The 27375-nt window shown below is 48.3% G+C and overlaps 2 protein-coding genes across 6 annotated transcripts in view; both read right to left on the reverse strand.

Moving 5' to 3' along the window:
• LOC115548542 (retinal-specific phospholipid-transporting ATPase ABCA4) overlaps positions 1 to 22635 on the reverse strand; it is a 52490-nt gene extending 29855 nt beyond the window's left edge. For 2 of the 3 annotated variants that reach the window (XM_030363266.1, XM_030363264.1), the window contains exons 1-17: positions 22474 to 22635; positions 21215 to 21327; positions 20760 to 20853; positions 20408 to 20549; positions 19983 to 20122; positions 19506 to 19633; positions 18762 to 18959; positions 15511 to 15600; positions 12695 to 12932; positions 10617 to 10756; positions 9651 to 9767; positions 9060 to 9257; positions 6130 to 6335; positions 4052 to 4228; positions 2018 to 2240; positions 1069 to 1290; positions 31 to 235 (exon numbers count right to left, since the gene is read on the reverse strand). In XM_030363266.1, coding sequence (XP_030219126.1) covers positions 31 to 235; positions 1069 to 1290; positions 2018 to 2240; positions 4052 to 4228; positions 6130 to 6335; positions 9060 to 9257; positions 9651 to 9767; positions 10617 to 10756; positions 12695 to 12932; positions 15511 to 15600; positions 18762 to 18959; positions 19506 to 19633; positions 19983 to 20122; positions 20408 to 20549; positions 20760 to 20853; positions 21215 to 21280 — 2584 coding nt within the window. In that variant the 5' untranslated portion in view covers positions 21281 to 21327; positions 22474 to 22635. The remainder of the gene's footprint in view (positions 1 to 30; positions 236 to 1068; positions 1291 to 2017; positions 2241 to 4051; positions 4229 to 6129; positions 6336 to 9059; positions 9258 to 9650; positions 9768 to 10616; positions 10757 to 12694; positions 12933 to 15510; positions 15601 to 18761; positions 18960 to 19505; positions 19634 to 19982; positions 20123 to 20407; positions 20550 to 20759; positions 20854 to 21214; positions 21328 to 22473) is intronic. The other variant, XM_030363265.1, reaches the window with a different exon arrangement.
• Positions 22636 to 23418: 783 nt separating this feature from the next.
• LOC115548543 (rho GTPase-activating protein 29) overlaps positions 23419 to 27375 on the reverse strand; it is a 34463-nt gene continuing 30506 nt past the window's right edge. For all 3 annotated transcript variants that reach the window (XM_030363267.1, XM_030363268.1, XM_030363269.1), the window contains 3 exons: positions 27009 to 27244; positions 25993 to 26308; positions 23419 to 25331 (listed from right to left, as the gene is read on the reverse strand). In XM_030363267.1, the coding sequence (XP_030219127.1) occupies positions 24162 to 25331; positions 25993 to 26308; positions 27009 to 27244 (1722 nt within the window). In that variant the 3' untranslated portion in view covers positions 23419 to 24161. The remainder of the gene's footprint in view (positions 25332 to 25992; positions 26309 to 27008; positions 27245 to 27375) is intronic.

Consider the following 27375-nt stretch of genomic DNA (forward strand, 5'->3'; position numbering starts at 1 on the left):
TTTCAATGTATGAACACAAAGAGGTGGGACCTGGGAAGACGTTGTCAAGGTACCAGGCCAGCACGCCGTACAGCACGGCGTCCAGCAGCATCATGCCCACGGAGGTCATGAAGGAGTAGGAGTCCCCCTCTAGGGGGCTGCTCTGGATGTTGTCCCACTGCAGGCCCAGGCCCTGCTCCTCGTAGCGGGACAGGTACTCTGTCCCGAAGCCGAAGGCCACGGGGGACAGGAGACTCTGGAGGGACAGAGACAGAGGGGACAAAGTGTGGGTCACCAGGGCTACCCACACACATGGGATATGGTCAGAGAAGAAAAGGGGGCCACCGAGTGTGAGTGCGTTGATGGATAGGAATTATAGAACATGTCCAGTGTTCAACGCCGCACCTGGTGCAAAGAAGATACACACATATGCTGCACACACACACAAACACACACAAACATGCAGAGGACATCCATCTTCTGTGTCTATATTTCTCTATATATCTATAAACACTCTCCCTCACACACACACACACACACACCCACACACACACACACACACACACACACACGGTAGCATGCACATGGATAGTGAACACACAGGAAACAAACACAAACAAGCATACACGGATACAGACAAACACACACACACACACTAACAAACTTACACGGAACACGTGCATACACACAAACACACACACACTAACAAACTTACAAGGAACACATGCATTCACGTGCACACCCACACAAACACACAGACACACTAACAAACATACAAGTAACACGTGCATACACGTGCACACACACACACACACAAACACTAACAAACTTACAAGGAAAACGTGCATACACATGCATACACACACACACACACACACACACACACACACACACACACACACACACACACACACACACACACACACACACACACACTAACAAACAAACGTACACACACACACACACACAGACCCACACCCACACCCACACCCACCCCCAACCAGCCACCCACACACACACAAACACAAACACTCAACCACGAGGGGATGGGCCGGGCGGTGGGGGGGGGGCGGGCGTCCGAGGGCTTACGGCGGCCAGCTTCATGGGGCGGGTGATGCGGTCCTGCCAGGCGGAGCACAGCAGGTGGGGCAGGTAGAGGGTGAAGTAGATGATGCCGCTGCAGGCCGCCGCCAGGTTGGCCTTGTTGAAGAAGACGCTGAGCAGGAAGCACTGCATGATGGTGGCCAGCGTGAAGGTCAGCAGGAAGAGGAACACCAGCAGGGGGTCGCTGTAGTTCAGCACCTTGCCGCCCTAGGAGGGGCCGAGGAGAGAGAGGGGGGGCGCATCACATGAGGCCGACGATGTCGCGCGGTGAGTCTTCAAGAACATTGAGGTAATTCATGTGCTCGGTGATATTCACTTTTAACGGCTGGGAGAGGGTGGGGAGGTGGGGAGACAGGAGACGGGAGAGGAGAGGAGAGGAGAGGAGAGGTAAGGAGAGGAGACAGGGTTCAGGAGAGGAGGACAAAGGAGAGGAGACGGGGGATAGGAAAGGAGAGGAGAGGGGAGAAGAGGAGAGGTAAGGAGAGGAGACAGGGTTCAGGAGAGGAGGACAAACGAGAGGGGAGGAGGACAGAGGAGAATGGAGGAGAAATGAGGAGAGGAAGGGAGAGGAGACATCATCGATTGACTCCACAAAACACATGATTGTTGTGTACTTTGTAAATATTCACCAGGTTTGGTTATCTTATGTAAACCAAGACAAGGCTTGGTACAACGCTCTGATCAGCATGCCAAGGTCAGGGAGGAGGAAACAAGCACCACACCTCCAAAAATAAAGTGGATTCATTCATTCAGTCCGATTCATTCAAAAGCTGCGGTAAACACATATTCCAGCAGAGGGCACCGTTGCACACACGCAAAGACGGCAACATCACAACTGCAATGTACTTCATACTCCCATCTCTCTATCCCGCCAAATACCACCATGACCAAATACCCCCCTAACCCCCCCCCCCCCACCCTCCTCCCCTCTCACCATGATGATGGCGGTGAGCAGCGCAGTGCTGGCGGTCATCATGATGAAGCTGTCGATGAACCAGGTGTACCAGATGACCCCGTTGGCCACGCCCATGGCCTTCAGGGTCTCGCGGAGGCGGAGCTCCTTCTCCAGCACGATGCTCTTCACCGTCATGGACACCGAGTAGATCCAGGCCAGCACCATGAAGATGGGGAAGCATCGGTTCAGTGTGATCATGAAGCTGGAGGGGAGACAGGGGGAACAGAGGGTCAACGCGGGAGTTAGTCACTTAGTTGGGTTCTTTAATGGCCCCACGGGGATAATGGTTTTCACACAGTCAAGTTGTTTTCAGGGCAGCATACGTTTAAAAAGGCACAACACAGTGTAGCAACACTGTGTAGCACGCCGATAACAAATAAACTCTCTTCCCACATATACAACAGATAAACCCTCTTCCCACCTATACCACAGAAAAAAACATAAAAACATATAGACAGCAGCAATCATGACATCCATCCATGACCCCCCACATGACAGATAACAAACCCTCTGTCATGTGGGGGTCGCCAGGGGCTCACAACGTTAGTGTGAGGAGCCCCGAGGCCAATGTAATCCTGAGGGGGTGAACGTCGAAGGAGCCAGACCAAGGCGCCCCTTGGTGTTGCGGACAGCTTGGATTGTCAACCTTGAAGAGCGCGCAGGGTTCATACAACTTCAACTTCGACCCGGCTGTCTGGGTCAAAGTTGAAGCGAATCCATTCTGATTGCACAGCAGAATCGATGGCTTTGTCTCAATACATTATGCGTTTCAAGCCCTAGTATGTTAGCAGGCTGTGTTCCAAACGCCCAACCTATTGTCCGACATCAGGTGTTGACGGCTGAGAAAACACCCCAAGAGATATAAGAGTCCCCATTTCCTCCTTTCCGAAAACAGACCGACTGCTTGCCAAATACAAAATTCAGTAGAAAAATGTCATGGCCAAACCAATCATCCCGGATAAACGCTCAGACAGGCCAATAGAGCAGATTTCCCCAGCAGTATGTCATCATCCTAGCATATTTATTCATCCAAACTTTCCATTGAAGAGCTCTGAATTCAGTATATGTGTAATCACTCCGCATTCCCACAGGTAAACAGGCCCGGTGCCAAAGCCAAACATCTACTCAGGGATTAATAAAGTAACATCTTATTGTATCTTAACAACTTTGGCTGTTTCCACACGGATGTCTGCCAAGGTGTCTGCCAAGTTTGTTTTGTGTGAATCACTCAATCGTTTCTCTCATGGAAGGCTTTCTTGGCTTAGCCTGCTTTGTACAGTGCATTTGTCTACTCTGCGTTGATGACAAATGCTCTAATTGTAAGTCACTGTGAGTAAAAGTGTATGCCGTGATGCCTTTTCTAAATGCTTTGTGTCCGGTTCAATGAGTTGATTTATCTGCTGTCAGGAAGCACAATGTGAGTGAATATGTTAGATTTCATCCAACTGATTACCCACAGGAATCTTCAGCTGATCTCTGCCTCTGAATAAACCAGCCGTGGTCAATAGAAGACTAATCAGACAAAAATGTATGACTTTTCTTGGACAAATGGCAAGTCTTTAAAGAATATATAACCGATAAGTATAAGGGGACAATACCACCATTTAAATAAAAACATAAGCAGCAATAACATTGTGTGGCTCAAGTTGATTCTTGTTGTTGTGTTGATAATGTTTGTACATATCCATTCCCTTTGTTATTGTGGCCTCGTGTTTTGCTGGCACTGCTCATAGATCATGATGCAGCACAGCACTTCGGTTGATCCCCGAAACCATGATGAAATGGAAAAAAAAAGGTTTCTGTCAGCAAAGTGCTTCTGCTCAGTGAAATGGAGAAGGAGGGCGTGGGCATTGGGGGTTGCACCAGAATCTTGTTTTCATTACACATTTACGACCGGTGTACTTTTAGTGTCAGAATGTATACCTTTATCAGCGACAACAAAACAACATTAAAAAAGAAAAGGCATTCATCCAACCATGCGGTGCACTTCTATTGGGCGTCGGACCAACTCACAGGTCGTCGACGTAGCACGGGTAGGGCATCTGCTGGATGTAGACCCCTAGGGGCCAGTCGTTGCCCGTGTGGAGCCTGAGGATGCCGTGCTCTATCATGTCCTGCAGGTAGGAGAAGCCCCCCCAGATGTACCTCTGGTCCTCCATCGGGTCTGCCCTGGGACCCGGGTCCCAGTACCTGGGGAGGGAGAGGGGAAGAAAGGGTGGGGTGTAGAAGGGGAGGGGAGGGAAGGATAGGACAGAAGAGGGAGGAGAGGGGAGCATAGTAGGAGAGGAGAGGAGAGGAGAGGAGAGGAGAGGAGAGGAGAGGAGAGGAGAGGGTAGGAGTTGAGAAGAGTCTAAATAAGTGATGGTATACAGGAGCAGTGAGAGGCTCATTGCGCTCAACAATACTTTGCTAGCTGTAAAGAAGTGACAGACAACACAACAGGGAACCCCCCCCCGCTGAGTCGCGTACCCATTTAGAAGCCTCACGTACGCATCGCTTCGCTTCTCCCCGGCTGAGTGAGTAAGTCGCCCTGCTAATCCCCCCTCTGTACAATCTGATTACACAACGCTGGAGCGCCAGAGAGCTCTCCCACCGGGTGCTCCGCCGGCCGGCTCAGGGGCGGCGCTCTACACGGCTAAAGCAGTGTGTCGCGCCTCCCCCTGGGGGCTGTTTACACACAGACCGGTTGTAAACTTGTGAGCGGAGGATCAAACGCCCCGCTGTAAAACAAATGTTGGAGAGAGCGGCGAGGGGGCGGGGCCCGCGTGTGGCGCGCCGTTGAGCAAATAGGGGGCCCGGCCGGCGGCCTCCCGGTGAGGACACAGAGGCGCCCGGCGGAAAGCGGATTTTCTGCTCGGGAGCTTAGAGGTTTGGGTTGGGTCCGGGGCTCCCGGTAAACACCCTGGGATCGTGTAATGAGGCGGAGGGGCGGCGGGGGTGTGGGCGGCGGGTCTGGGAGTTGGGAGCCAGCGGGGGGCTGATTAGAAAAAAAAAAAGTCTGCATTCTTGAGGTTGCTGGTTCCAGTCCCCCCGTGCAACAGAACAGCACGCAGCGCCGCCGCCGTCAGGGCGGGCCCGGAGCGCAGCGGGAGGGGGGCGTACAACACAAGGAGTCCTAATTAGCTATGCAATGTGATACGTGTGTGCGTGTGTGTGTGTGTGTGTGTGTGTGTGTGTGTGTGTGTGTGTGTGTGTGTGTGTGTGTGTGTGTGTGTGTGTGTGTGTGTGCACATTTATGTGTGTGTGTGTGTGTGTGTTTGAGAGTGGGCGATTGTGTGTGTGTGTGTGTGTGTGTGTGTGTGTGTGTGTGTGTGTGTGTGTGTGTGTGTGTGTGTGTGTGTGTGTGCACATTTATGTGTGTGTGTGTGTGTGTTTGAGAGTGGGCGATTGTGTGTGTGTGTGTGTGTGTGTGTGTGTGTGTGTGTGTGTGTGTGTGTGTGTGTGTGTGTGTGTGTGTGTGTGTGTGTGTGTGTGTGTGTGTGTGAATGTGGGTGCACTTTTATGTGTGTGTGTGTGTGTGTGTGTGTGTGTGTGTGTGTGTGTGTGTGTGTGTGTGTGTGTGTGTGTGTGTGTGTGTGTGTGTGTGTTTGTGTGTGTTTGAAAGTGTGCGATTGTGTGTGTGCGGGCATGTGTGTGTGATTGTTTGAGTGTGCGAGTGTGTGGGCCCAAGTGAGCGCTTGTGTCTACTAATGCACATGCATGTGCTTCTAATGTACAACAGTAGGGGGTTTCTAATATATCCCATTACAAGCGTACAGTACATATTTGCTTGGAAACAAAACACACACAGAGAACAGAACAGACTCTTGGAAAATATACTCCTCTGTCTGTCAGTCAGTTTTTCTGTCACGCGCATGCATGTGTGTAGATGCAACGGATGCAAACAATACACACATGGACACACAACGTATTCCTGTCAGATACCATATTAAATAGCTGTATCTATAGGCAACTTACAATAGATAGACTAGACAATCCAACACACACACACACACACACACACACACACACACACACACACACACACACACACACACACACACACACACACACACACACACACACACACACACACACACACACACACACACCTGTCCTTGATCTTGTTGGTGCGCTCCACCGCGTCGATGTCCATGCGGATCTTGTACTTGACATGCGGCGGTACGCTGGAGGTCCAGGGGTACATGTCCATGAAGACCACCCCCGCCCAGAACTTGTTCTTCTCCAGCAGGAACAGGGCCTGGTGGATGACCTGGGACTCGTCCGTCAGGGGGACGAACTTGTCCAGGTTGATGCACTGGGGAGAGGGAGACATGAGGCAGTGTTGATGCCAATGTAGTGGGAGTCAGGGCGGGGAATTGTTAGGGCCCGCCGAAAAGCATTGCCGCGGTGCTGGGATGCACCGGGACGACTGGGTTGCCATGCCAACTAGCCAGGTTAGCTCTTGATGAGCAATCGAGTGATAAGCGAGGAGTATGCATACACAATATTACAGCTTGGATGTGGTAAAGTAACAGCTATAGTCTATTATTGATGTATCAACCAACTAATTTCCAGAATGAAATGTATGTTTGAAAATTTTCATCTTTAGTTTCCCCCCGTCTTGTGTGAGGCTATTTAATTGTGCGTGTATATATATATCTTATATAATCATGCGCGCAACAATGTGACATGCTCAGTGCTTGTTTTGTATAGATAGAAGGAACCGTACAAACTACATGCCCAAGGGTTGACTGGGTGATCGTGAACTTGGGATCCACAACAAACAGACACACAGGAACACATAGTATAAGCAAGCACACACCCACACAATTACTAATATGCAAACAAGCATCCACCAAACCCAACCCCACACAAACACACACAATTGTGTACCATTTCCCGCCTGAACGTGCACATGTAGGTCTGTCCCTTAACCTCTCACCAGTCCCCGACCGTATCTGCGCCTCAATCCATGTAATGTGTGTCTAATGTTTCCATTCATAACACTGTACAATGCACTCATCAGAGAGAGACGCAGAGACACAGGAGGAGAGACAGAGAGACACGCAGAGAGACAGAGACAGAGGTAGAGAGTACGAGAGACAGGGAGAAAGAGAGAGAGAGAGAGAAACAGAGAGAGTGAGAGAGACAAAGAGAGAGAGAGAGAGACAGAGACAGAGAGAGAGAGAGAGAGAGAGAGAGAGAGAGAGAGAGAGAGAGAGAGAGAGAGAGAGAGAGAGAGAGAGAGAGAGAGAGAGAGAGAGAGAGAGAGAGAGAGAGAGAAAGGGACAGAGAGAGATGGAGAGTGAGAGAGACGGAGACAGAAAGAGAGCGAGAGACAGACAGAGAAAAAGACAGAGACAGAGGGAGAAAGAGATGGGGGGGCCCTCTCTCCATTCAACCCCAAAGACAGATCCATGCATTCACCAACACAATGACAGCGGCAGCAACATACGATGAGAATGCATGTCGCTGCCCCCCTCATGTGTTTGAGTGTGTGTGTGTGTGTGTGTGTGTGTGTGTGTGTGTGTGTGTGTGTGTGTGTGTGTGTGTGTGTGTGTGTGTGTGTGTGTGTGTGTGTGTGTGTGTGTGTGTGTGTGTGTGTCACAGAGTGAATGTACAGCAATGGCAACGCCTATAGCGTAGCACAAGTGCTAACTGACAGCTATGTCTAATGGTCTAAGCGACCGGGGACTTTGTCTCGGTAATGAGGGCACGTGAGATAAAGCACAGATTGAGACACTGGCCATCCGCTCTAAAATAATAATGTAATTAATTAAATGACACACCCATCATTAAAATCAATGCCGTGGCTAAAGCGGAACGTATGGATGCGGGGCAGGCGGGTGAGGGGGTCGGGGGGCGGGCGGGGGGCAGAGGTGGTTGGGTGGGGGAACAAGAGAATGACGGATGGCAAAGGAACGATTTGCCCCCTTTTCTTCCAGGGTTGCGGGAGTCCTTTTCAATTCAGGGCCCGGACAACATTGAGTGTGGTGAGGGGAGGGGGAGGGGGGACTGGTGTGTGTGTGTGTGTGTGTGTGTGTGTGTGTGTGTGTGTGTGTGTGTGTGTGTGTGTGTGTGTGTGTGTGTGTGTGTGTGTGTGTGTGTGTGTGTGTGTGTGTCTGTGTCTGTGTCTGTGTCTGTGTGTGTGTATGTGTGAGTGTGTGTGTGAGTGTGTGTATGTGTCTGAGTGTGTGTGCTTTTGTGTGTGTGTTTGTGTGCGTGCATGTGCATAAGCGTGTGTGTATGCACCTGAGTGTATGTGCGTGCGTGTGTGTGTGTAGACTCATCACTGGCACCAGAGAGCCAGACAGGTGGGTGGGGGGCGGTGGCGGTGGGACAGTGGGGTTGGGGACCCTGCTGCTGGCCAACAGAGATTCTCTGTAGCAACACACTAAGTGGTCCGCTCCATTTCAGTGCAGGGGGGGGGGGGGGGCTCGGCCGTACTGGGAGCCAACCTGGAGGGGAGGAGGGAGCCCCCCCCCGTCTGAAGGGAACCGCAAGAGGCCGGCTGAATGCCTCAGCCCTGGGGAATGCGACTGGAGCATTTAGTTAAGGGGCGGACAACAGGCTCACAGTGGACTGGGGGGGGCTCCACGGCTCATCCGTTACATCCATGTGGCCCATGGAGGTCGCCTCACGCCCGCTAATGGTGCAGCCGGCTGCGGTGAGTCCGTTTCAAACACCGCCGTACATTAGTTGGACAAACTGACGGAAATCCAAGTGACGAGTGCAACAATGGGAACAATGCGAAAAACCTGACAAACAACACCAAAATGTGTAATATATTATTTGGTGCAACCTCAGCTGCGTTAGAGAAGTAATTTTATTATATTTTAGGTATTATGTATTTTAAATGTGACAGGGTGAAATGATCGCGACGTCATCTACAAACATTGTTTACCTTGGTTGTCATGGTGTCTGACAAACTTACAAAAAAATGCATCGGAGAATCACTTTCCAAGCAGCAAGTCAAAGCAGCTTGCGTACCCAGCCAGGAACGGGGAGGGAGGGAGAGAGAGGGGAGAGTGGACCTCACCTCAGAGTACTGGTTGAACGTGCGTATGAGCGGGTCCACTAGGTTGAACACATTCCTCCAGTCGAAGTCTTCCATGCCCTCCTCCCGCTTGTAGGCGGGCCCGCTGTACAGGAAGTTCAGGATGTCTTTGGTGGAAAACGCTGTGTCCTCCAGACGCCTGTCCAGGAAGTCCATGACGGTGGGGTTCCTTAAGGTGTCCTGTGGAAACCAGAGAGGTTAACACAGTGTTCCCTGAATCCCTTTGGGGGCTAAAATAAGGATCATTTTGTCTCAGGGATAAAGTCAAAGTCAAAGTCAAAGCTTTATTGTCAATTTCAAATGTAATTGAAAACTGAAATTCCCTGTCATTCTGCCAAGGAAATGTTGAGGTCTTTATCTGGATAGAGAACGAATCTATTCCACAAAACCGTGTAAAACGAAGAAAACCTGCAGTGAGTGAAGGTTTGTGCATCATTGTCCATTATGTGCGACCTTGTATATTTCTTAACGCATATGCACTACACACAACCTACTCGATTTATAAATCTGCCTCTGAACGGGCCTCTTCAAGCCGTTCCCAGTGAACGCAGGGGGTAGGTGTCGGGGCCTCACCCTGATCATGTTCATCTGGACGCTGCTGTGGAGGAAGGTCCAGATCTGAGGACCCAGCTCCTCCCAGGCCTTGGCCAAGATCTGCAGACGCTCCAGCTCCTCAAACGTACCGTTGGCCTGGAGACAGGAGCCACCACTCTAGCATCAGTACGCACAAACGCGCACGTGCGCCCACACACTCGCACGCTCAAACGCTCACACGTGCAGATGCGCACGACCACACATGCCTGCACACGTCCTCACACTTATACACACACACACACACACACACACACACACACACACACACACACACACACACACACACACACACACACACACCCTCTGACATACACATGCAGTACTTGGAGGCATACATATGTACTTGTGTGTTTTTGTTTTGGTTTTACTTTATATTTGCGTAGTAGTTACGTTTGTCATATCTGTTTTGTGTCAATTAGCATTGCAGAGTTAACAATAACTAGAAAGCAGATTTCTTCTTTTGGGTTTGTGCCTTTGTTTGAACCTATTTTTGTGGATAAACATCGGTTCATCTTTACCCACAAGGAGATTAGCGGTCAAATCATTGGATTTAATTTGTGTATTTAACAGACAAATGTTTTTGAAGAGAAAGGGATTGAGACTGAGACAGAGCGACAGAGACAGAGAGACAGAGACAGATAGAAATACAGACAAAGACAAAGAGACAGAGAGAAAGACAAACAGAGGGAAAGACAGGAAGAGAGAGGGGCCGAGACAGAGAGTGAAAGACAGAGACCGAGAGAGAGACAGAGAGGAAGACAGAGAGAGACAGACAGACAGAGACAGAGAGACAGAGACAGAGACCGAGACAGAGACAGAGAGACAGAGACAGAGACCGAGACCGAGACAGAGACAGAGTCAGAGGGTCAGGGGTCAAGCAGCTCTGGTGTGAGTGCGGTGGTGGGGGTGGGGGTCAGACCGGAGGGGGTCTCCCAGTCGTCTTACACTCTTTAATATCTTGCGGGTGGCGGGGGAGTCGGGGGTGTACAGGACCTTTCCCATCACCAGGGGCTTCACTGAATTCCACACTATCTTGGTGATCGGGTTGGACTCCAGTGTCTGCATCAGGTCGTTGCAGAAGGGAGCTGTGGTGGAGGGGAGGGTATCATCATCTGAAAACAACCACCTCTGACCCCTCCCATCCACAAAAACACTCACTTACTAGAGCGTCAAGAGACCTGTTGCCAATAAGACAAGGACAAATATTTACCATAACCGGTCCAGTCGTTTTGCATGCAACCTGTATTTAACCTCCTGGAGACATAAGTGCACAGCAGACTGTGCCACGAATAAACAGAAAGACAACCACTTCCTCACACGCAAAACTCCTTAAGCAATGTGACCTCGGCAACCTGTATGCACTGCGCTAGTTTGAAAAAATAGTTTTTTACATTGTGTGTGTGTTTATATATATGGGGTGTTTTTTATGCGTTAATGTCGATTGTGTGTTGTTGTCGTCCTGTTATAGGCTAAAAGCTAATGCGTCCCGCTATGTATCTTAGAAGCTTTTGAGGCATCCGTTAGAGCTCATTGATCTAGATTAATGAGGACCAAAGTCAGCACATGGCAGGTGAATAATAAACAACAGGAAATGAAGTAAACCACATGCAGCAGTTCGTGGTTTGAGAAGCGTGTAAGCGTTCGTTTCACTCCGTCTTAAAGACCCCTACAGGATGAGGTTTTCAATCAGTGACGTCAAGAGCGTTTCTATTGCTGTACCTTTGTCGTATTCATCTGTCATTTTATTGGACCGAGTACTTTTCCCATGGCCATGTAATTCAAAGGCATTACACGGGCTGAAAAAGTGTTAAAGGAGACATATTATGGCGTTTTCACAACAAGTAAACATAGTATTTGAGTTCCAGAAAATATGTTTTTGAAGCTGTTTGCTGGATATGGCTTTTAGGAAAAAGAAACTTGCCTACCGCTTTTCCCCTCTGTTTCAGTCCCTTCAGAATGCGCTGTTTCTGGGGTCTGTAGCTTTAATGCAAATGAGCTGCTGCTCATTGACCAATGAGCTGACAGACTGAACCACAGCATAGAGGAGAAGGGATTGTCGCCGTTTACTGACTCCTGGAGCTCTTTATCGATGTAATATAATATAATATAATAAAATACGTGTATTTATATAATAAGATATCTAATATCACTGCCAAAAGCTATGTGCGCCTCGGATGATATTATGAATCATAAAGACTGCGTCTGACGTATCTGGTACTTCCACAACAAGTAAAGACTCGTAGTGGGGGATATCTCGGCCATGGTTGAGAAGAATTGGGGAAAGGAACGTTGGCCTTGACTCTCTGAAGTCCATGAACCGCGACATGGAGGAGAAAGGGATTGTACTCCGGTTGCTGAGTTGCCAGACGATCGCCGAGCTACCCGCGCAAGAGCTGTCGGACTGCCGGACTGCCGTCGAAGCTTCGGCGGCAGTCCGGCAGCTCCGGCATTCCGGCAGAGAAAGGGATTGTACTCCCGGAGCTGACCTGCCGCCGAGTACCCCCCCCAAAGCTGCTCGTCCGCTGGTCCACAAAATCGTAGCTATTGTCTGATTGGAGGGGAGTGGGGAAGTGGGAGGTAATATTCAACTGTGCCCCCCCTCCTACGTAGGAGGGGGCGCCAAAACTGACTCACTTGTTTGGTAACTGTAGGCGGGGTACTTTCAGAAATGCAAAGCTCACTCAAAAAATCATGTACAGACTTTTTTCAAATTTTGTGGGAGCACCAGAGACCCAAAAAAACACCCCAAATCCCAGGAAAAGTGTTGTTTTCATAATATGTCCCCTTTAAAAGCATTACTTACAGCTTACTTTGCGATTGACTAGTGGTGGGGGGAGTGTTGTTCAATCTCATTTCACCATTGTGCCTGTAAAGCTCTTTGTTATTGTGAATCTTAGGACCTCAACCTAACCTGACTTACCCTTACCTAACCTCAACCAAACCCAACCCAACCCAGACGGAGCCTGGGTTGGGTTGAGCCTGGGTTGGGTTGAGCCTGATGGAGGAGCCAGCCCCGTACTCACTGGTGGTGGCGTCGTAGCGGTAGTCGCGGCTCTTGCTGCCGTTGACCCCCAGGAACACCTTGTAGTTGTTGTCCTCGTACCAGTTGAAGGAGAGCACGCGGGAGCCCCCCCCCTCCGGGTAGCCGCACACCAGGGAGGACAGCAGGGAGGTCAGCTCGCTGAAGGAGGCCGGCCCCCCGGAGCGCACCAGGGGCTGCAGGGCCTTCAGGAGGTCCTGGGAGCTGCTCCTCTCCATCAGCTGGAGCGGCGAAGAGGGGAGGGGGGGGGGGGGGGGGGGGGGGGGGGGGGTTCTGAAATCGCTGGTCGGCAAAATACGGAACCTAATAGCAATGACCACGGAACACTTGGGGACGCATTCTGTCACACGCACGCACAGACGGACGGAGGGACGGAGGGACGGACGGACGGACGGACGGACGGACGGAGGGACGGACGGAGGGACGGACGGACGGACGGACGGACGGACGGACAGACAGACACACACACGTTAAACTGAAGGACGGGTTTCAAATTTTGATCATGTTTCATTATGAATAATAATGCAATATTTATGTTTTGTTATATTTTAAAGTACAATCCTAACGATAACATGATATGCATAGATATAAATAGTGTAATAATGTAATAATTCCTTGTGGATCAAACCGGTCCCCCTAAAGGCCGCTAAGGGGCCCCTCGGCCCTTCCTCAGTCAGCGGTGCTTATGTAACTCCGAGCCGGTCACGTCACGTTAAGTTCCAACACACAAGAGCCCCCGCACCGCCAACAATACGACCAGGAAGAGGGGCCAGCGCGGCGAGCGTCGGCGGGCCCCCCCCCCGTCCCCAGCCGTGACGAGGACAGAGCCGGGGCGGAGCGCGCCGCTGCATCCTCCCATTGAGAGGGGGGGGGAAAGTGACTTCCTGTGCATTCCTCTCCACGTCCTCGGTAGGAGCCGACACGCACACACAGCACAGGAGGCTGGCTGCACTGGTGTCCACTGCACTGGTGTGCACGGGCCTTTGTTTAACAATTATATAATGATGCAAAAACACAATAAACACACTCCACACCACCGACAACACAGACGTGCAGAGATGGACTAAGAGGGAGTGGAGTTAGATATTTTCCTTACCACCCACTCTGCCGCTTTTGACCACAAAGGGCTTAAAACATCAGTTCATAGGCCCATATAGAAGGGTAGGTTCTGGTTGGTGCATACACATGCAAATATACAATGCCATACACGATTTACAATGATGCACACACCCGCACTGAATGCACTGGCGGTGGTTAGTGAGCCCCCCCCCCCCCCCCCCCTTCACTGTAAAGCGCTTTGGAGACTTGAAAAGTGCTACATAAATGTAATGATTAATATTATCATTGTTAGAATGGGGACTGTCAACTGAGATCAGGATGACCCCATCTTTAATAAAGTCTGTCGTCACCACGGGTCACACGGCATTCCCGACAAGGTGCCTCCTTCCCTAGGTAGTGGTACGTGTGCATTCCCACGGCGTACCACTAACAAAACACACACCCTTTCTGACATGTTTTCCCTCAATCCCCTCTCATTCTTGATTGTTAGAGGGACCCCCCCTCTACACACACACACACACACACGTAACTTAAAGGGAGTTTGGTAAGGAGAGCACTTGGCTAGTCTCTCTGTCCCCAGAGCAAGAGGCAAGTCCCACCTAGAGGAAGTGTCACCTCCAAGGAATGCCTCTCTCTCTCTCTCTCTCTCTCTCTCTCTCTCTCTCTCTCTCTCTCTCTCTCTCCTCTCTCTCTCTCTCTCTCTCTCTCTCTCTCTCTCTCTCTCTCTCTCTCTCTCTCTCTCTCTCTCTCTCTCTCTCTCTCTCTCTCTCTCTCTCTCTCTCTCTCTCTCTCTCTCTCTCTCTCTCTCTCTCTCTCTCTCTCTCTCTCTCTCTCTCTCTCTCTCTCTCTCTCTCTCTCTCTCTGACTCCTGGCCAACTCTCTGGAAGAATACACCGCCTGAAGGGATGTACAGTAAACGTGCCCAGACACACAATGGCCTTCTTTTGTCTGTGGTCGAGTGGGTGTGTGTGTGTGTGTGTGTGTGTGTGTGTGTCTGTTGGATAACAAGACCACAAAAACGCACAAAGTAAATACACACACAGCTACTTACACACACATACACACGCACACACTTAAACACACACACACACACACACACACACGCACACACACACACACACACAAACCTACCTGCACAACCTTTATATACACATTACAGCACCCATCACTTACTTTCCTCCGAGAGTAAACAGGGACCTGCGGAAGAGACTAGCTTCCTGAAGACTAAAAATATACTGGGGCCACTTGTCTCTCCGGCACCCAGAGGAGGAGAGAAGAGAGAGGAGCCTGGAGAGGAGTGGGGAGAGGAGAGGAGGGCAGCGAAGAGTAGAGGAGAAGAGGAGAGTGGAAGGGAGAGGAGTTAGGAGAGGAGAGAGGAGGGAGAGGAGAGGAGATGAGATAGGAGAGCGGAGGGGAGAAGAAATTAAAGGAGAAGAGAGGAGAAGGGAGTGGTAGGGAAAGGAGAGGAGAGGAGAGGAGAGGAGAGGAGAGGAGAGGAGAGGAGAGGAGAGGAGAAGACAGAGGAGAGTGGTCGAGAGAGGAGAGGACATAGGAGAGAAGAAGAGATGAGGGGAAGAAACGAGAGGAGGGGAAGGAAGGGGAGACAGGACAGGTTGGGAGAAGTGATGAGAGAAGAGAGAAAAGGAGAGATAAATGGAGCCGAGAAAGGACAGTAGGGTGGAAGAGAAAATAAAGGATAAAAAGAGCAGTAGATTGATTGGAGCACTTTAGAGTACTTACCTCTTGTATTTTCTCAGACACAGTGCTAAGGACTCGACCCCAGAAGTGCAGGTCAATCCCCTGGGCATTGCGATCCATTACCCGAGGCATCTGTGGGGTAAAAACCGAGCCACATACTCAGGGAAATGGACTTTAAAAAGGAATACAATATAAACATCTTTAACGTGAAATTGTTCATCCTGTTGATTTAGCAATCTGAATCAATACAGGACACAAATCATTATCGGCCATAACTGTCGACACAGCAGAGCTAACAAGGGGCCTTGAGTGGATGTCTGAGTGGGACATCCACCCGGCAGTCCCTACATAGACCTCTGTTTGTGTCAGCTTGTATGCAAATGCATTATGAATGCCTGCAAAATAGAATATACATATAGTCTGCTCTACTGGACTGTAGGAGCCATTCATAACAGGCGCGAATCAAAGCAGATTGAAGGTATTAGTTCCTATAGCTGGATCCAATGGGTATCTTCCTGAGCTATATGGCCATATAACACGTTTTTTAACGTGTTTTAGACAAACAAGTTCATGTCCATAACCAGTAATGAAACCGAATCCTTTGTTTAACCGAGCATTGTTGACCCGAGCATAAAACAGGCTCCTGCGTTCCTCTTAAAGCCCTTCTGTTCTGTTTGCCAGGACAGAACGTGAACGGGTTCCGGCCTCCATCCCACCGCCAGCTTGTGCGTACCCTCAGGTGACCCACGTTCTACAGCGAATACCCGAGGCGTCTCGTGCCACAAACACAATGACCTCCGATCATTACGCACTGTCCCCTGACACTTGTCTTTCCGAGGTAAAAGCCAGGGGGTCGTTAAAGTCCCCCCACCCCCCCCCCCCCCCCCCCCCCCCCCCACCCCCCCCCCCCCCCCCCCACCCCCCCCCCCCCCCCCCACCCCCCGCTCAGAGCACCTCTGTGTCTCCGGGGTCACGGAAGCGCACGAGGGCCAAGACAAACAGCGGCGGAGAGATATCCTTCCTCTCGCATTCCTCCCCGCTCGCATTTCAATGAAACAAGGGAAAGGCCTAGGAGGTGTGCGTGTGCACGTGCGTGTGTCATGGAAATGGAGGGAGTGATGTCATGATGAGGTTGGGATTTTCATCCTAGCACTTAAACAGCGGGCCCCCGTAAAATAAACCACAAACTGACTCTGGTGAAGGAGTCTAGAAATACGACAATGAAACTAGGCCTGGGCGACATGGCTGAAAGACATATCACGACATAACTTGATCATATTGATCGATATCTGAAACTATTGATCATTTTAATGACCAAAAAAGACTAGGAATTTCTAGGAATATATACTCCAATGTCCATACAACAATGAATAACACTCAAATATTGTAAATAAATATGGAACCGTGTTTGCATATTTATTTACCCTGTTTATCGATATATATTGAACATGTTTTATATTGATATTGACGATGCGATCACGATACGATTATATTGTTTTATTGCCCAGGCCTAAATGAAACCCTCAAACCCTTTATCTGACACAGGTCAAAGTGTACCTTACACACAGGCATCAGTTACTGTATATATTTAGATTTGAACAAAATATAATAAAACTGTAGCCACCTTTGTGGATTTTTGTTATTTGACTATATAAGTAGTTATTAACGTGTATATGTGCTAATGGTTGGTATGTTTTCTTTTTACCCAAGACTTTATGAAAGACCCCTCTCTCCTTTGACATTCATAATGCCGTCCACCCCTATGTGCTTATGTAGGGGCAGATATAAGGGCAAACTTGGAGGACATTCACAACTACGTATGTATTAGCAGTTCAAGTGTAAGTATCGTATTGCATTTCTATTGGCCAGCTCTTCACAACACAACATCCTCTGGGCGGGGACTGCTTATAGCTAAGTCCATTAGATAAATAGGCCAAGATGGATAAGGGCTGTGAAAGTCCCCCCACTTAGGCCAATCCCCTGACCCCTTGTTTAAAGCCCAGCGCTGAAGCAGAGCATACACTGGTGAGCTCAGCATGTGGCATGGGAGATGATGAACCCACGAAGGGCTATGAATGGGTGGGGAAGATAGAGGCTGCATATGAAGATCATTAAAATGCAATGCAAAAAATATGTACACAAAATCTGACTGTTGATTGATCCACTCACTGAACACAATTACATACATACCAGGTTTTAAGAATAACGTAAAGCAGTGTTAAGCACAAAATATTAATTTGTAAATGAGCTTAAAAATAGCCTTAGCGGCTACTAGCCTTCATTAAATTACCTCTCACATGCTACATGTTGGCATCACACACGGTCTCTCTCTACTAGGAAACATTGACTAGCTAATGTAGTACGCACTCACTGAACTATGCTTACCAAAGCTATGTCCCACCTTGTCTTTAAGCAACACGACAGCAGCTTCCACAACAATGAATCATAGGCTCTTTGGATTGGCAAATGTGTATTCCATTCAACGTAAAGCGGTGTGAAACCATTTCGATTTTGGCTTTTGGTGAAATGATTTGGCCATGACAAGCTAACTTTGTCCTGGGCCATGATGTTTCCCAATCATAAATCTATGTTAGATAGGATTTGTATTGTTAATGTTACAATTGCCCCTTTTCACCATTGTACAACTTGTGAATCTTATATTTAATCGAATCATACATATTTAATTCTGTTCTGGATGATTGGATGGTTCCACATCACAGAAGCAGAGGGAGACACGATGAGACCTCCAGGCATGTTGTTTACAATTCAATGTGATGTTTGACTAGGGGAGACAAAGGATTTATAATATTAACAAGCTATTATAAGATTGAAATCAATTGAGAAAATCTCTGCAGGAAAAAGCCATCTCCTTCCTTGTTATTATTAGAACAACCACAGCATACACAGGCATATTTTACAGCTTCTAAACATATTTCAGCAAGGATGTCAGGTAGTTTGTGTTTTCCCCAACTGAGGAAATACTTAATCAAAGTCCAGAAGATTACTTGGCAGTTTCTACACCTAAACCCTGATTGAGAATGCCAGCCTCTATGAAGGAACTTGGAAATGGTCCCATGCTCTCACAAACCCCTTCCCTCTAACAATGCCAACGACACCTGCCAAGTCATATGCATATATTATAGCAGCCCAACCAGTGCCTCTTCAATGGAAATCTGTTTAAACCCACCACTTCTGCACATACGACCAGGTGTGTCGTATGTGTCGTAAGACTATAGTATAAAATCCTTTTCACAAAATTCAGTTTTTTCTGAAGAGAAAGAGAGCAGACTGACCAATCGGAAGATCTTGAAGAAGTCCAGATTGGAATAGAGGATGTCCTCGATCTTCTGCAGCCTCTGCTGGGAGAGAGCGCACATGGCGTTGCGCACGGAGAACAGGCCCCGGCGGCTGTGGAAGAGGATGAAGCGTTCCAGCAGGACCTGGCTGCAGGCGATGTCCTTCAGCTGCAGGTCGGGGATGCCGAAGGCAAACTGGAGGAAGAACAGAAGGAGATTGAAGTCCGCCACAATCAATGTTCCTGTTTCATCGATGTTCTGGGCAACTCAACCGATAACTGATATGATGATGCTCATTTTGTGGATTCTCTGGACATATATATGCGTATTGTCGGCAACTATCGTTTTTTACAAAACGTTTAGATTAGGATATTTAGGTGCACATGATTTCCCCACCAAGTCCCCACCGCTTTATCTAAAGGCCACTTACTCTATCTCATTGCCATCTACAAGTTGATCTATTTTAAAATATGTGAAGAGGGAACCAACGCACAATAAATATTACATCAATGGTCCAACTTTCTTACAGTTATTCTGCAGATTTGCCGACTTGCTTCAAACACACTTCTCTCATATATTCAGGAAAAATGCCGCATTTGATATTATTTAAGTCTATTTGGAGTACAAAGGTGCCATTGGGTGACAAAAAAAATTAGTTATTGATGTTAAAGTTAGGAAATCTCATATCCTTATCTAATCATAAAAGGTACTGAGGTAACCACACACATACAATAAACCCACATTTTCCAGTCGTATTTCTGCATTGATCAGCTCGTGAACCACAGAGTCTGAGAGGCTGGCGTCTCGCAACAGGAAGGCCGTGAAGTTCTCGTCGTCCTTCAGAATGTCGTCTAGCCTCAGTCCGCGACCTAGATGGATGGATAAAACGATCATTGACTAGCTGGTGTCCAGGAAACAGTTGACAGCCAGACTGATAAATTGCTGCAGGTTTCAGGGAAGAATGTCCAATGGAAAAATACAATGTTTGTTTCTTTATGTGTTACAAGGATGTTCATGTTCCTCTTAGTCATTCATTTGTTATTTGGTTGTTTTTAGAGCTTATGAGCTTATAGTAGTAAAATAAAAGAACGAGCACAAATTAAGGTTTGACTTTTGCCTCTTTCAAGTCCTTTGACTAAATCGACCAGGATGTCCTACCGAGTTGCGAGTTTTAATCAGAGCTCAAACCTCACCAAACTGGTAGTCCTGTAGTAGTACCTGAGACCGAATGTGGGTTGTTGCGCAGAGCCTCCATGAAGTTAGAGAAGGAGGCCATTTCTCTCCAGATCTGCCCTAGCTGCTGGGTCTCCTCATCGTTTAGCAGCAGCTCCTGGGCATCAGCATAGAATCGAGCAAATCTGCAACCAGAACCAAGCATACCGTTTTATCATGACTGCTCTTCCTATAGCACCACACAAATAATGTTGGGTAATTTACCTTAACCAGTGTTGTTTGATGTTTCCATTAAATAGTTGTGACCAAGCGGTATTAATGTAGCCTAGTTAAGTTACTGTACGGTTTTTAAACAAACACATTTTAAAATTTACCATACGCTATATTCAGTTTAATAATATATTGAATCCTCTCTAATTAAGTAAAGCCTCTGATACAGCAACTACCAAATACGTTTTTAGAGAACCCACATGCAGTTGTTGTAGTTGGAGACGATTCCAGGGGACTCTCCCCTGGTGGGATATCTGAAACAGGGGTTGTTGACGTTGCAGAAGATCCCTTGGATCCAGGGGAGAATCCCCGTCGAGGGCATGGCCTTGTTGGGGAAGTGACCTGAAGGGACACGCAGTGATGAATGACGGGGTTAGATGCCTAGAAAGAGGCTAATCAAAAGCAGCTAGCATCACATCTACTTTAGCAATATAATTTTGGCAATGAATGCTGCAAAAAAAAAAAACTGTAAGCAGAACATATTACTTAAATGATCTGTAGATAGCTACCATCGTTAAAAAAAATAGTAAAGAAAGATATATGACTCCTTACACTCATGTTGCCTGTACAGTGGGTTGGCCTTACGCAGCCACACCAGACCGATAAACAACATCACAGGCCACAGAATCTCCACCAGGAAGCGGATCTAAACAGGTACAAAGTTATACACATGCTAGGAACCTACATGTATCAAGTTCCAATAAATACCAAAAGATTAACTCATAGAAACCTTAAGGCCTATGTCTTTGTTTTTGTTTTTTTTATATTTGTAGAAAGAAAGTTGTCAGGTAAGACAATGTATGGAAAAAGGAAATATCCTGAATTAATTCAATAATTAGGTTAATTCAATATATTTTAAGACTCATTCTATTCATATTCATCAACGGCATCAAGTACAAAATGTATCAAAGTCAGATATGCATATTCAGTATTTCATCTTTTTGCATCTGTTTCAAAACAATTCAGAAACCACTGGAGCAGGTTAGGGTTGATGGGCTGCAGGCTACCTTCTGTCTCTTGCGTAGAGTCCAGTTTTTCCATAGCAACAGGCGGATTTGACTGCCTGTATTCATCTCTGGACAGCTCAACCCCTGGAAGGGGTCATCAGACTCTGATAAACCTGGACATGGAGGGTTTGTTTACATCTACAGTGATTCTAAAATGATGATATAATGTGTGTGCGTGTGTGTGTGTGAGTGTGAGTGTGAGTGTAAATGTCATGTAACAAAAATATCGTGTCATGGCCTTAGTAGAATGTCAAGCATGCACATTAATCTGTTTATCTGCAACCGCACAAAGAATACTATACCCCCCCACACATACACACGCACATACACGTGTCATCATGTGTGTGGTAATGTGTCAAACTCAACTGGTTACTCAATTGCTAAATGTGAATGCTATAAAGACCTTGTGTCACAAAATTATGTGATTTATCTTAAAAATAATTTCTTCATAACCTTTAATGAGTCGTACAACATATTTGTGAGGAGTAGTCATTTTCCATCATTTAAAATTAAGTTAATCTGTAATGAAATATAAAGTACCCCCCTGACAATTAATGTGAATTCATGAATTAAAAAACAATCAATCCTGTCCCAACCATGTAAGTTTGAACATAATGAATGTCATTAGTCAATGTTCATAACAATCATAATCAAATAAACACACATACACATATTTGTCTCAACTCATAATTACTATCATTAGTATTATTGAGCCTAGAACTGACAATTTCTGTCTCCAGCTAATTTGAAAGCTGTTCTCTTCACTCTGTACTCTCATGGCACTTAGCAAGCAATGAGGGCTTATAAAAAAGGTGTGGCACTGAAACTTCAACTTTGCCATTAGTTGGTTGCCAGCCCACAGTAAATGGGCTCTGAAATATTTACCATTCCATCCTTCCGTATACTAATTATATTATAGTCATGAGGCTGTCTAAAAAGCATGTAAAGGCCTCAATCTTTGTTCTGTTATGAAGACAAGAATTACAGCACTACCAGAAAAAGTCCCCAGTGTATAAAAGTTAGTAACATGAGAATATTTCTTTTGAACTAGACAGACATGCCTTGTTTTATGGCAACACACAATCCATGATGACCATCCAGAACACATAAGAACACATTCTGTTAACAGGATCAGGGCATACAGAGAAGACCCAACCTAGCTCCAATAACCAATCACCACAAGTACATGAAAGTTCTCAACACCCAATGCACCCAATTAAACAACACTTCCTCCAAACCACACACATCCAGCGCCTTACCTCTGGCGGAAACGAAGGATCCACTACATGGAGAATAGAGAGGTGGCCGAGCGAGTTGAAGCGATGGCCGTCATTAAGCCAGGTAAAAGAGCTTGCCCCGTAGATCCCAGCTGTCCAAATTCTGCCCCTTCCACTCCCCCTCCACCACCCTCCTCTCTCTCTCTCTCTCTCTCTCTCTCTCTCTCTCCAACGGTCGCCTTCAGGTCAGCTGGGTTCCTAATCTGATTGCTCTAATCCCCCCTCAGTACAACATAGGCACGCTGGGAAAAAGACAACAGTCATCCATTTTGAAGAATTGGCTTGGGTTCTACTGTTGGGAGTAGGAAATCATGTGATTTGAGGACAAGCTCATCATATTAAGACCGGAAGTCGCAGGTTTGATCCTCCAAAGTACTATAGTCAGGGGTACATTTTTTAGTGTTTTCTTGAGCAAGAAACAAGTGGACCTTGTTTTAACTGGTGGTCATGGTACACACATGATATATTGCTTTCCACCCTATCTCCACCCTGTAAAACACAAATATACAATATTCTGTAGGTGGAGGTTTAGGTGATAAATTATGGGATTTCAGTAGATAAGTGTACAGGTCACTTATCAGCTCAGCTAAGGTTGATGACACTGAATGCAGTACAACAAACAGTAAACACATACACGCTGTAATCCCTGTTAGAATACCAAGAAGTCACTATCAGCGTCGATTCAACCTAAAGAGAAGGGTGAGGCAGGGTGTAGCTCAGCATAAATCTAGCCACAGCGTGTAAATATAGGCTACTGTGTTACACTGGTGGAGAGAGACGTGTAGTTAAACCCACTAATCCCACTAAGAGTCCAAAAAAGAAATGGTACCATTGCGAAATCCAACCGAGCCACATTCTTCATCGCATGAATGACGATTGAGCCAAACAATGTACAATGGGATCAAAATAAGTCCACATGGGCAGAAATATGATTCTTAATTACACTTTTAATTTGCAGCAATAAACGTTGCAGATCTGTCGAGCCACACACATTAAAATTGGTGTGGACAGTATAAATGAATATAAATTGTAAACAAATACATATGGTTTACATACTGAAACAGATGTACCAAATATAGGATCTTGCTTACCAAACTTCCGGGGTAAATAAGTCCCCTGCTTAAAATACTACTCGTTGTTGATAGAATAACACACCATCGGATCAGGGTTTAAAGAATGGAACAAATGTAACATAATTCAACATTTTAAAAGGCAACATTGCAATCAGAATCTGTGTACATTAAGTGCATTGTGTGATTACAATAAAAATAACTTTGTTGTCACTGTACATATAATCATTGTATTGTAATACAATTAACATTTTAAAAGAGAAACAATTGACCAGGCCCACAACAGTTAAAAGACTGGTGTCCGTTTCTCAGATGAAGAGAAAAAAATAGACATTAGACAACGTCTAACATACTCGACTTTGATCTCCCATAACGTCAACAAGTAGCAGACATGTTGAGATAGATAGAGAAGATATTCTTTCAACACTTTCGTGGTTTACTTCCATACGCCTTCAACCGCCAATCGCTCACTCGTGCTTTCTCAATCGCATTACCACAGAACGCACATTTTTTCTTCCTTGCAATATACACACTCTTCTTCATATTTACACATACAAAACGAGGACACGACTGTATTCTGTTTTTTGGCGTGGTGATGCTTCAGACAAAATGAGCCTCTCGGTGCTCCAACTCCTGGAGCCGTCGGCTACGCAGTCTTTGGTAGACGGGTTTGACCCCGCCGGGGCTGAGGTCGTCGGGGCTGCTGGGGGGCGGGGACAAGGGGTCGAAGGGCAGGGACACCTCCGAGTCGGTGCTGCCCTCCCCTGAGTCCTCCGAGCGGAGCCGGCTCAGCGAGGGGGGGGACGCGCCGCCGACCGCCGGCTGGCTGCTGTGGGGGGAGGAGGGCGGGGAGGAGGTGGAGGAGGTGGACGCGGTGGAGGCGGCGGTCCAGTTGGGGAGTGTCCTGGCCTGGGGGCCCGCGGAGACGGGGGGCTTATAGAATGTCTCCGGGGGGGGCTGCAGAGTCCTGGGCGCCCTGAGGGTGATGAGGGGGCTCGGCTCCCCGTCCGTGGCGCTAGTCCGTCGGCTGGCGGACCAGGCGGGCTTCACCGACGCCGCGTACGGGCTGCCGGGGAACACGGCGCTGACGCTGCTCGCTACTCCGGAAGAGGCCGTCGCCGTGGTAACGTTCGACGGCCTGGCGGCCGGCGGCACCGCGGCGCTCGCCGGCGGCAGGTTGGCCATGATCATGGCCGTCCGGGGCGTGACGTCGTAGTGCTTGTACTTCCTGTCCCACGTCCTCCTCTGCATGGAGTGCGTGTCGATGTAGGGCGTGATGTAGTAGGTGCTGACCCGTGAGGAGGCGCCGCCCGCCGCCGCCGCCACCGCTGCCGTGCCGGGGGCGGGCCTCTCCGGCTCCGCCGCCTCCTGGATGGTGTCCGTGCCGAAGTCCCGCTCCGCCGAGCTGCTGCCGGCGTTGGCGTTGGCGTTGGCCGCCGAGCTCCGGTGGTTCCGGTCGCCCGCGTGGAGGGCGGGGGCGGGCAGGCGCTCCAGGGGCATGCTGATTGGCCGCGAGGCGAGCCTGGAGCGCTGGGGGCGGAGCTGCACCTTGGGGACCATGGAGGTGGTGGTGGAGGAGGAGTGGGGGAGGTTGGGCCGTCCGTACACCAGCGCGGACCTCTGGGTGTCCTGGCCGGGGGCGGGCGTCTGGTCGCCGTTGAGGAGGACCAGGGCGGAGGTCCTGTCCATGCCGGGCTGGACCGCCGCCATCTCGTTCAGGATGTGGGCGGAGGGGATCACGGAAGAGTGCCTCTTGTACACTCTGCCACTCTGCACAGGGGGGTCACAACAATGAGGCTTAAGCAACAGAACTGACAGCATTCAATTGTGCTGAACTAGCACTGTATGAAGTATTACAGAACACTGAATACAAAGACACTTAAGAGGGCATCGGTACGAGCTAGCACTAATGCTTGCACCTTTAAATAAACCGTATGCATCAGGGCGTCCCTAAGGGCTGGGCGATTTGGCCTAAATTAAAATCTCAGATTTATTCATACCAAACCAGATTATAGATTTTAATTGTTTTTTTTTCTACAAATGACAAATATATATATTTTTTAAGTTAAGATTCAGATTGATCACAACAAAAGCTAAATTTAGTTGCCACAGAATTTAGGCAAACTCTAAACACTCACTTTTTTCAGCGCATGCTGCCATGTTGACATTTAACCCTTAAAAAATATTTTTTAGATTATTAAAACTCTTTTAATAATCAGTTATTCTAAAAAAAAATCGATTATTGACCATAAATTCGAATTACGATTAAACATTGATTAATCGGCCAGCTCTTGCGTCCTTCAACTGTAAATGAACAATACATGGTTATGGATTCTTGGATTACTGTTATCCAAGAAAAGGCGAAACCATGGCTTGGATCAGCGGATCGGCCCGCCGCCATCGACACACACACATAAACATCTGCCCTCACCTCCTTGATGTCCATCAGGGAGGTGGAATGGCGGCTGAGCCTCTGCTCCTTCTCCTGGGCGGTGAGCCTGGGGGAGGCCTGGCCACCCCCGGCAGCCAGCTGGAGGTCGGAGGTGGAGAGCTGGGCGGCGTTGCGGTCGAAGATGACGTTGAAGTGGCGCACCAGCTGCTCCACCATGAGCGCCTGGTAGGGGTAGTCCACCAGCGACGAGAGGGACACCTCGGCGTCCGTCTGCCGCGGCTTCACCAGCGTGGGGCCGAAGATGATGCCCAGGTTGCTGGCCGTCATCTTGTTCTCCTCCGCCTGCTCCGTCACCCTGGTGGGATGGGTGGAGGAGGAGGAGGAGGAGGTGTGATTCTGGGGTGATCGGGTAGTGTTCATCTGGGTAAGGGCACTATTGCCGCAAAAATGGCACAAGCCCTGAATAGCGTAATGAGCAACTATGTGCGTCAGGCCATTTCCTCTGGGCTATGAGGAAGTGCTGGTGGGGGGGCTTTTCCATTTATGTAATGCCATTATACAGAAGTTGGATTATCCCTTTGTCTGTCTGCCCCCATAAAGCAGCACACAAAATACATCGGTAAATGGTTAAATGCACCTGCATAGGCTTGATCTATATGTGTGTTTAAAGGTAGAGTATGTGTACCTGTGCGAGTCTGCTATATGCATAATATGTGTTTAAAGGTAGGGTATATGAACCTGTGCAAGTCTGCTATATGTGTTTAAAGGTAGGGTATGTGTACCTGCGCAAATATGCAATATACATATGTGTTTAAAAGGTAGGGTATGTGTACCTGTGCCAGTATGCTATATGCATATGTGTTTAAAAGGTAGGGTATGTGTACCTGTGCCGGTATGCTATATACATATGTGTTTAAAGGTAGGGTACATGTACCTGTGCCGGTATGCTATATACATATGTGTTTAAAGGTAGGGTATGTGTACCTGTGCCGGTATGCTATACACATGCGTGTTTAAGGGATGCCAACCAATGTTTAAAGGTAGGTTAAGTGTACCTGTGCAGGTGTGCGATGAGGAAGCGCAGCGTCTTGTAGTGGGCGGGGGGCAGCTGGCGGAGCAGGTCCCGGATCTTAAAGATGACTCGGTTGAGCTGGACGCTGGGCCCTCTCTTCTCGGCGGTCTGGGCGGCGGCTCGGACCGCCTCCGCCTCCTCCACCAGCACCCGCTGGCACTCCTTGGCCAGGCCGATGAAGTCGTTGTAGTGTCGGTAGAGGATGAGGGGCTCTGGGAGCTTCCGGGGGGAGAAAGGGGATCATTGTATGGTCAGCTTTCGGCGACCTGTGTTGCACCTCGATTTCAGTGGTTTTGGGATTTTTGTAGTTTACTTCCGATTGCACAGCTATGGCTCTCATAGTGACAATG

This window comes from Gadus morhua, chromosome 8 (genome assembly GCF_902167405.1).
Source record: "Gadus morhua chromosome 8, gadMor3.0, whole genome shotgun sequence".
In the NCBI taxonomy this organism is placed as follows: domain Eukaryota; kingdom Metazoa; phylum Chordata; class Actinopteri; order Gadiformes; family Gadidae; genus Gadus; species Gadus morhua.